Source organism: Urocitellus parryii, chromosome 9 (genome assembly GCF_045843805.1).
Source record: "Urocitellus parryii isolate mUroPar1 chromosome 9, mUroPar1.hap1, whole genome shotgun sequence".
Lineage (NCBI taxonomy): Eukaryota > Metazoa > Chordata > Mammalia > Rodentia > Sciuridae > Urocitellus > Urocitellus parryii.
The window spans coordinates 30,686,841-30,697,810 of NC_135539.1; the positions used below are offsets into that span (position 1 = coordinate 30,686,841).

General features: G+C 39.2%; 1 protein-coding gene across 1 annotated transcript in view; it reads right to left on the reverse strand.

Moving 5' to 3' along the window:
* Nucleotides 1–6,183, reverse strand: part of LOC144256852 (cytochrome P450 3A9-like) — a 30,354-nt gene extending 24,171 nt beyond the window's left edge. Inside the window, exons 1-4 of the mRNA XM_077802499.1 lie at nucleotides 6,113–6,183; nucleotides 3,911–4,004; nucleotides 2,824–2,876; nucleotides 1,293–1,392 (exon numbers count right to left, since the gene is read on the reverse strand). Of these exons, the coding sequence (XP_077658625.1) occupies nucleotides 1,293–1,392; nucleotides 2,824–2,876; nucleotides 3,911–4,004; nucleotides 6,113–6,183 (318 nt within the window). The remainder of the gene's footprint in view (nucleotides 1–1,292; nucleotides 1,393–2,823; nucleotides 2,877–3,910; nucleotides 4,005–6,112) is intronic.
* Nucleotides 6,184–10,970: the final 4,787 nt, after the last annotated feature.

Genomic DNA, 10,970 nt, shown 5'->3' on the forward strand with positions numbered 1-10,970 from the left:
CTATAAAAATTTAGGAGATTAGGAACAGAGGGAAGCTTCTTCAACTTGATAAAGAGATTCTTTAAAAATCCACTTTCAGCTATCAATACACTTCCTGGTGGCAAACTGAATGCTTTCTCCCAAGCATCAGGAATAATTCAACAATATCTGCTCAGCCACATATAGAAAGACAAGTAAAAACATTAATCTGAGTGTAGATTAGTGATTTGGACATGTTGGGAAGTAAATAGAGGCTGGATTTGGGCAGAGTGGAATATATGTGTGTATTGAACATAGCAGCAAATCCTATTATTATGCACAAATGTCATACATTAATCAAAGTTTTAAAAAATATTTTTGTGATGCTGGGGATTGAACCCCAGAATTTGTGCCTGCAAGGTAAGCACTCTACCAAATGAGCTAAACCCAGCACCCAAAGTTTTTAAAAAGTGAAGATAGAGATTGTATGGGAATCCACACACTTACACACCAGCCTCATCTAAAATTAGGGTAAACTTTGGAAGATTAAAGTCTATATCCTTCAAAAGAAATGTTCACTCCTCTGGCTCTTATTCAACCTCACACTGGAACTCCCAGCTAATATCAGAGGAAAATAAAAACAAATAAGTGAAAGAAATACAGATAGGATTTTCCCTATTTATAGGTGCAATCTTTGTCCAATGTAGTTAGCACACAAGAAACCGGGCATATTTCTGAGGTTAATGAAGAATTTGTGAAAATACATTAAAAACACAATATAAATCTATCTACACAAATTGTAGGCATGTGATACATTTGCACAGAGCTGCACACTCATACATATAGGCACACAAAACAGGAAAAATGGAAATAAAAAGCCTAGATTGTATCAATTTCCTGTTAGTATAGACAAAGGAACTTTATAAATTTATAGTCATGTAAGAAATTATCATTGGGTAAAACAGATTATACATGCAACTGCCTGGTAAATTTTTTGGCAAAGAATGCCCTCTGAATTTATAAATATCTCAGAATAAAAATTGAGTTAATAATAAATGTTACTTTGGATTAGACAAAGGGAAACAAAGAAAAGGGTGAGGGGGTGGGAATAGGAAAGACTGTAGAATGAATCAGACATAACTTTCGTATGTTCATATATGAATACACAATCAGAGAAACTCCACATTATGTACAAACACAGGCTTGGGAAGTTGTACTTTATGTATGTATAATATGTCAAAATACATTCTAGTGTCATGTATAACTGAAAAGAATAAATTAAAAACTTTAAAATAACCAAATAAATGTTAAAATGTTGAAAAGTGAATGCATACCCGCCGGTTAGTGAAGGCAGAATAACATTCCTTGATGAGCACTGTTTTGATAGTGCTTGGCTCCATAATAACCAAAACCGGCTGTCGACCATCATATAGGCTGTGTTAGAAAAATAGGGCTGGTTAAATCTAACAGGCCAGATTCTGCAGCAGAAATCCAGACTTTGATCCTGATGTTACCTATTCTAACTGCCTAATCTACAGTACATAGAAAAAAAAATCTTCTAAGAGATCATAATTAGAAATAGCATTGGAACACTTCTTAAATCTAGATGGTGAATACAATAGTATTGTCTACACTAATTTCCATAACTTATTTATTTATTTATTGTAATTGTAGGTGGACAGAATGCCCTTATTTGTTTATTTTTATGTGGTGCTGAGGATCAAACACAGTGCCTCACACATGATATAGGCAAGCGCCCTGCCACTGAGAGCCAGCCTCAGCCCGTAGTCTATATAACACTTTACATCACAAAATATTGGATTATTCAAAAGGCTATTAGGTTAGTGAAGAAAAAAATTAAGGTAGATAATTGACTTTCATAATTACTAAGTTTTTCAAGTGGTAGCTGAAATGGGGGCTTTGGAGATCCAGTGGGGCATGTTGTGTCCTTGGATCACATGGTATCTATGGGCATGTCAACTGAGCAGAACACTCTAGCCAGCCCTGTGGCTTTTGGGAGATTGACGAGAGAAAATGGAGAAGAGTCAATGTCTTCTACCACTATTTTTAGTGTAGAGCAAAATGATTACACCTCTTCTATGGCTCTCACCAAACTCCCGCCAGCTCTGAAGGGAATAGTTGCTACAATTAGCTAAGACCACCCTCCAATATAAACCCCATCAATCCACCAGGGAACTCTGTGGTGTAACTACATCCTATGTCTGGTCTTAACATAATGGATGAAGGAGAGAAAGAAATGCTTGGGTCTACTTCATTGAAAAGTCAATGCTGAAAACTTAAAAATGGCATATGAGCAACAATAATGATGACAAATAAAAAGAAGAAAGAAAGTAAAGGAAATTAAAAAAAAAGATGAGCAGAAATGGTTTCCCATCTACTTCCCAGTACCTCCCAGCCTTTTGTTCAAAAGCGTACATTAAATCTGAAATTTAAATAAGGGAATTTTGTCTTTAAATTAAAAGGAAATCAATGGAGGAAAGAGATGATGCCATAGATTTGTAAGCCCATGATTTAAAAAAAAAGTTCTCAAATAATACATTTTATTCAGCTAAAGGGGTCAAAAAGAAATAAAAATGGGGAAGATAGGACATTGGACACAAAGTAAGGATGGAGTCTCTTGGTCATCAAAAGCAAGAGAAAAGTGAAAACATGCAACATTCTCAACCTAAGTCAGACTGTAGACCCAGACTCCTGGTGACATGCAGGACCCTTGGCAGGACAAGCCTCCAAGGATTGTGCAGCACAGAGGGTTGCATCCCAAAAGCTCCGGGCTGAGGTTGTCCTCACGCATTGGGGCACCACATCATAACAAGTCTTCCAAAGAGAAATTTCCAAAATACGTACCCCCATGTTTTTCCATACTTTTTATAACATTTTGTCTCAAAATTAATCAAACCCTGGGAAGAAGAACAATATGAAATTCCATTATTATTATAAATGTACTGACATTGCATCAAATGACCCAAATCCCATGAAATCAGGCTTGATGTTCCTAACAGGTGGTTAGAGAGAAGCTCTTACTCAGAGGCTTCTGAGGAGAAAAGAGAAAATATGCAATGTTTGAAATGAAATATGTAAAGTCACTTGAATTTTCTCTAAGTATTATTTATACTCAACCAATTACCCTTGTCTATGAATATGACATACTTCTCTTCTGCAGTACTTCTTCTCCTTGTGTTGTCTCAGAAATACTGGGACCTTCTGAATGATCACCTCCATGAGCACATGAGGAAACCCAGGCTGAGGGAAAATGAGTGTTTCCCAGGGCTATGAATGATCTTTTATCTCCTCGTTGAGTATCATTTTAATTTATCTCATGTTTTCTCTAGAATTCTGGTAGAATTAGGGAGTAAAGGCACCAGGAACCTCTTCTAGCCTAGGAGATTTATGTTATCACAATCATCTTGTTGAGTAAGTAAGTGACATAGTGAGCAAATAAAAGTGGGCTTGCCTTTCTGTATTGGAGCTCAACTTGGAAAAGGGAAGTTGCTACCTCTCTGCACATAGGACACAGATAGGTAGACACTGGCTCTGAGTTTTCATCACAAAAACCAAGCAATCAATGTTCCTCTTGCTAAGTTTCATTTGTAATATTTTAACTGTGAAAATAAAGCATCCCAGAGGTTTGAGTGTGTCTTCCTAGAATCTGCACTGAGAAAAATGAAAACTCTGTGAGAATGCTCACAGTCTGCTGAACATAAAGTCCACAGCTTACAGTGTGGATGTGCCAGAGTCCTGAGCTCATCAACAGAAGTGAACCTGAGGCCAGGAGGAGTTGTAAACAGAGCCCCAGGGTAAAACTGTGCTTTGGATGGGGCCCTCACACAGTTTCTGAAGCTTAGAACTCTTAAAACTTCCCTCACAGAGTTGAATTTCTACTGATGTAACTAAGCAGATGTTTGCAACCATAAGAGGCTCAAATGACACTCACCTGGCGATAATTAAGAATAGTTCCCAAAAAAGGCAGAGGTGTTGGCCCTGGAATTCCCAGTTTCTTAAAATATCCATGTGAATAGGTCCCATATCTAAAAGTGGAAGAGAAATCCAGGTCAAGGGATTGTGACTGTGTGTATATAGTGGCTCATGAGTCACTGATCAAGAATGGGAACAGTGAAGCCAGGCAGGTAACATGTAGGCCCTAAATAACAACAAAAACTCCAGTGCCCCTGATTACATCTGCTCATCATCTCCTCTCTCACATTCCCTGAGAGACTCCAAAAGTCATAATAATTAGCTCAAAGTAACTAATTCCATCATTAGGCTCCCAATGCTACAGTGAATATCTGATATAAGTCCCCAAACATGAACTTGAAAAGAGTAATTCAGCCTAGATTTCTTCCAGGTCACTTCACTCACTGGTGTCAGTTCAGGAAGATGACTTGATACCATTATGTTGGCCCCTCTAGTGGCCTCCAGTGGGGGCCGTCTCCACTCTGGGCCTTCTTCTCTGAACAGAGAGGAATATTCTTCCACTTTTTCGTAACTCATATCTGGATGCCTTTTATTGTATTCCTGGTCCACATTCTGTCTTACTCATCTGATGTAAGAGATTAAGAACACTGGTGTATGGGAAACTGTTGAGTTAGTATATTTAAATATACCTGGGCAGGTATATTTAAAGACATGTGCAATCTATGTCATGGATGTATGTATTAGATTAATATTTCTTCAAATGTTCAAAAAAGGTGAGGTAATTGGGCTGGGCATGTGGCTCTAGCGGTAGCGCGCTTGCCTGGCATGCGTGCGGCCCGGGTTCGATCCTCAGCACCACATACCAACAAAGATGTTGTGTCCGCCAAGAACTAAAAAATAAATATTAAAAATCTCTCTCTCTCTCTCTCTCTCTCTCTCTCTCTCTCTCTCTCTCTCCTCTCTCACTCTCTCTTTTTTTTTAAAAAAAAGGTGAGGTAATTTTTAAACAGGTTGGTTTTTACATATACAGAATCCAAGAGTCCTATTTTGACCTTCAAAAGAAACATGAGGAACTTACCTCAAAAAAATTGTACTATTGAAAGAATGAAATTAAAACATTTCCATTAATTTTAAAATGCCACTGGAGGGAAAATAGATGCAACAAAAGCCTGAATATTATCCTTTACTTCAATTGTTACACAACCAGGTTTATATTTTCTATTTTCACATCATTATGAATGCCTACTCTTGTAAAAGTGGATTTAAGATAGAAGTCAAAGGTCTCCTTGGGGCAATGTCTTCTACCCTTCGTCAGAAATAACTGCTCTCTTCACTTGCTCCAGGAAACCAGGAATCCCACTATTTTTAATATTTTTTTTTAGTTGTAGGCAGACACAATACCTTTATTTTACTTATTTATTTTTATGTGATGCTGAGGATCAAACCCTGTGCCTCACACATTCCAGAGGAGCTCTCTAACACTGAGTCACAATCTCAGACCAGAAATCCCACTATTTAAAGGAATTCTTCTACTAGATGGTTTTATTCATGCTCCTGTACTGGAATATCATGGGAAAATGTTTAAAATACAAAATTGGCTTTTTAACTTCTGTCTCCTGAAGCTGCCATTAGGTTTCATATCAAGGAAGAAACAAATCTCTACACTGATGCTAACTTAAGGAATAAAAGTTCCAAATTTCTCCCAGGTCTTTGCTCAATACTTTCATCATTCTGCAGTAGTTGCATATTGCAAGGTGGAGGAATTGAGTTTTTGGAAGGAGGGCTATTTCAGGGAAAAGGAAGAGAACAGAGGGAAGAACTGAGTCTGAGCCTATGGTAGCACCTGGGGTGCACTTGATGCATTTTACAAATGGTGCTGGGACATGGAGAGGAGGAGCAGGAACCACCTGTTCCACAGGAGACAAGCCTCCTACACATCTCTTTTAGTTCACATAGAACACAAAAGATAAACAATGACACAGAAACTTGTGAAGGCCCCTCTTTACCTCCAGAATTCTGAAAGTTTGCAGAGCATGCATCACTTTTCAGAAGGTGTCCAGTTGTTTGCAATCTGCATCTACTGAACTCTTCTGGTTGATTAATCTAAGTTCAAACTGAGACTCACTCCAAAGTTCATCCTCCAAATCAAATCATATCACTAAACCTCCTAGTCACAGAAATGAGAGGTTTGAAGAGGATAGAAACTGGGATAGTTACTCACAGATAGAGGAGCACCAGGCTGATTCCCAGGAGAACCCAGGTTTCCATGGAAAAGTTTGGGATCATTTCCATCACTACTTTCCTTCCAAAATTTTCTCCTCTGAGTTTGACTTCCAGCTATGTGAGCTATCTTTTGACAGGGCAGAAGGTTCCAAGCTTTCCTTCTGTGAACAGCTGTGAGTCAATGAAGTCAGTCTGGCATATTTATATGCTGGGAAAGGAGGTGGAGCTAGATGTACAGCCAGTAGAAAAAAACACCTATGCCCCACCCCCTATTGCAGACTCTAGGTGCCCCCTCCACCTTGGCATTTGGCAGTGAGTCATGAGACATGCCCATTTTGATCTTTGAGTTCAGTTTAATAAAAATTATCAATCAAAATTCGATCAGAGTTATCATTACGCACAAAAGTTATTGCTTCTTATCAGAAACTCAAGTGAAACATTAGAATTAAATGTCCTCTAATCAGTTTTGTCTCCTTGGGTGTTCTCATTACAAAATCCTTGAATTCCACCCAAAAAGGTTATATCTAAATAACTACTCATGCACTTTCCTCTGCTTAGAATGCTCTCATGCTCATAGAAGACTTTTTAAAAAAAATATTTTTTAGTTTTTAATGGACCTTGTTTCCCTCCTTTCTTTCTTTCCTTATTTATTTCTATGCAGTGCTGAGAATCAAATCTAGGGTCTCACACATGCTAGGCACTCTACCACTCAGCTCCAGCCCCAGCCCAGAAGACTCTTGATCATCCTTCAAAACCCAGCTCAATCAAAACTTCATCTGCTAAAGGCTTTCAACACCACCTCCTCACACGGAGCCACTTCCTCCCCTGTACAATTTCTAGTATCCCTGGAACACATTTCTCTTGTTATTGTTCTCTTTACTGTCCTACAACATTGTTGGATTACACCTTTGTTTCAATTTCCAAAATGTGAACTTCCCTGGAGCAGGGTCTGTGTAGTATCCACTATTATGCCCCTAGTCCCTAGCAGAGTTCTTTACAAAGAGCTGATATCCAGGATGTTTGGTCATTGAGTCAGGTGAGATTGCTGGGCCTCTGCAGGTTCTTTCCCTGTGAGTCTTTGGTGACCACTTCATCTCCCTGGTTTATACAGGAAGATGATTTGGCTTGTTTGGGCCACAGGCACCTTCCCAGAACATTCAAGATGTTGTGCCAGTACCCTGATGGCCAGAATTCCCCTAGAAAAAAATAGTGGGCATGGCCACAATGAAGCTGATGGATGCACTGAGTAATGTCAATCCAGAATACATCCTGTGAAGCCATTAAGAGATCCCTGCAGTAGCCAGCACATAGATTTTAGAGCAAAGAATAGCCTCTGTCTCTGAAAATAATGCATATCCATGATCAATGGGTTTGAAAGGACAGAAGAGGAGAACTGCATCCTGCATGGCCAGGTGAACTGCAAATCTCTACCCACCCATCTCATGGCAGATATCACCACAGAGAGCACATCAAGTACCAGAACTCCAAAAAGATGATCCCAGATTTTTCATTAGGCCAAGAAGTGTCTGAGAAGGTGGCTCCCTGCTTTTTGGTAAATGGGTGGTTGTGGATGGAGAGCAGACCCTGGGAGCTGGGAAGAGGAGGCTTGTAAGAACAATTGTCATTATGAGACTCTCAGCAGATTCCTGATGTGAGTGATGCCAGGTCTGAGTGTTTGTAAATCATATAAGCTCACTAACTTAACTCTGAGTCAAATTCTTTGTCTGATTTGCCTGAGAAACTGAGGATTAGGTAACAAAGTATCCAAGTTCTCAAAACATAACAGAATGAGAAGACATTCAAGCTGTGCTTGTGTGCTTCCTTCTCTATTTCTTCTGACTCTGCGCCAACTGATACTCACCCTTCACCAACCCTTCCCACATCTCTGGCGTGCATTCAAACAAGGAGAGATTACAGTGTCATTTGAGAACTGTTGACAATTAATAATCTTGAAACAGACTGAATTCAGAGGCACCTCATCTGAAATTGGGAATGACTTCCTCATGCTGAGAGTAGAAGCTGGGGGCCATGGGGCTTCCACCTCTCACCCTGACAGGCACCAAAGAAGACGAAAGTGGGGATTTCCTTCCTCTGGGACAATACAGACTAACTAAATCTGTATGTGTGTATTTCCTGCCTTTTTTTCCTCAGCTTTCTCTGTCTTCAGATTAACCAAATATACACACGTATATCGCCTGGCTTTTGTTTCTGTAAATTATAATTATGTCTGTGGGATAGGTAAGGAGAAGAAATCTAACTGCTTCCTCCCAGGTTGATCAAGTTCAATACTCATTTTACCATCTTTTGTCTATTTATTATGTGGGCAGACAGCCAAATCCAACCAGCTGGGATCAAGGCAGGTCCCAAGTTTAGGCTGTCAGTAACAATCTCACCATAACCCAAACTCTTTTATATACTTTTAGTATGTAAAACCTCTATGGAAATATATTATTTCATCTTTTTTCAAGACACATATTTGGCTAAGATGATGAAATAACCAAGGCTAATATGATTTTTGCCCTGTCCTGCTTAGCTCTGGTCCTGGTTGGATTGTTTGGCATTTGTACCACCAAGGACGGGTTAGTCATTCCTTGGGATGAAAAATGCATCCAGTGCTGGGGCCCAACCTATGCAAAGGTTCTTGTTCTGCAAAGGGCAATCAAAGAAGTCATGCTCTACCAGGCAGGGTGGCAAACATCTGCAGTGCTAGTTGTTCAAGAGGCTGAGGTTGGAGGATCACTTGAGCCTAAGAGTTCAAAGCCAGGAAACACAAGGAGAAGGGAGAAGTTATCACACACACACACACACACACACACACACACACACACACACACAGAGAGAGAGAGAGAGAGAGAGAGAGAGAGAGAGAGAGACAGACAGACAGACATATTCACATATTCCTCATGAACTTAATTCCATAGAGGGTAATATTTTCAAACACAAAATGATTTGCATACTAAATTTGTGCTGCACCAAGGCAGGAAAGCATTATGTGCCAGAAGAGAGCCCTCGTGACCTCTGGCCTCTCCTCCTCACACATATTTAGTAAAACACTTACCATATACCTTAAAAGGTCTGTTCTAAATATTAAGTAACTCACATGACTAATGCCCAGTTATTATTCTGGTTGCAGATAGAGACAAATAAGGACATAGCATAAATAAGGAAATAGGGCAATAAATAAGGGGAAAATCATATTAGCCTTGGTTATTTCATCGTCTTAGCCAAATACAGGTCTTGAAAAAAGATGAAATTATATAGTTCCATAGAGGTTTTACATACAAAAAGTATATAAAAGATTTTGGGTTATGGTGAGATTATTACTGACAGCCTAACCCTGGGACCTGCCTTGATCCTAGCTGGCTGGATTTGGCTGTCTGTCCACCTAATAAATAGATAGAAGATGGTAAAATGCGTATTGAACTTGATGCCATTTGATCAACCTGGGAGGAAGCAGTTAGATTGCTTCTCCTTACCTATCCCACAGACACAATTATAATTTACAGAAATAAAAGCCAGGTGATATACATGTGTATATTTGGTTGATCTCAAGGGGGAGCAATCTGGAAAAAAAGCAGGAAATACATATCTTAAAAGATCTGTTCTAAATATTTAAGTACTCAGATGACTAATTCCCAGTTATTATTCTGATTGCAGATAGAGATAAATGAGGACATAGTTTAAATAAGGACAGTCCAGCCACATAAAATGGATCATACAGGTATGAGAAACATACAGTCCTTATCAATGTGAATGGTTTATCTCCTTTCTTGTTCTCATTGACAACATGTAAAAGTTCCATCTAGATAACATTCAGGGAGGCATCAGGCTGTTATAAGTGTAAATGAACAGGTGATCCACCAACTCAGTGATGTAAGGATGACATCATTATGGCATTTCCATCCTTTCATAATGGTGGCCCAGGTGGTTCCTCCCATGGGAAGCCTATCTTGACTTGCACTGTCTGAGTGAATTTCTCTGGGTATAGAGAGGCAGAGTAGTGCTCTGGAACAATTTGTGTATGAGGTTCAAAATCCACAATTCATAATTGTGATTATGAAAAATATGCAGGCAAGATAACTTATCTAACTTAGCTAAGTGCACATTCTTCTCAGTTGGGCAAAACTTGATCTTGATAATTTGGGGAACCAGGTGGTATCTAAGCTTTGGTGGATGAATGATGGGGTCTCATGGTTGGGAGTGCCAAGGAACATATGGGTTCCAGAGACAGTTCCTCATGGCATTGGAGGAGGTGTGTGATGCACCTCAGTGTCACTGTGGATTGGCAGGGCTGCCTGTCTGCTGTGTTTAGGACATGTGCCAAATACCACCGACAAGCCAGTTAGAATCTTTGCCCTTATGAGTCTCAACCTTGATTAATGGTGAGGGATGCTAACCAAGTAAACACAAAAAATAATATTAAATTACAAATTGAGATAATTATTATGAAATAAAAGAAACCTTTGCTCAAGTTCCCATCAGTTTTTGACACAGGTGACCTCTATTGTCAGGTTTTTGTTGCTGTGTTAAGAGTTTAAGGATGAAACCAATATATGACCCAGCTATACCTTCCTCCATATTTGTCCAATAGAATCAGCACACTATAGCAGCACACACATATCTGTGTTTATGGCAGCATACTTCACAATAACAAAGTTTATAGAACCAACCTAGGTGTCCATCAACAGATTACTGAATAAAGATAATGTGGTATATATATATATCCAATGGAGTTTTACTCAGCCATAAACACAAATGGAATTATGTCATTTGCAGGAAAAGTAATAGAAATGGAGAATGTTTTAGTTGCTTTTTTGCTTCTATGACTAAAGGACCCAACGAGCACAATTGTATGG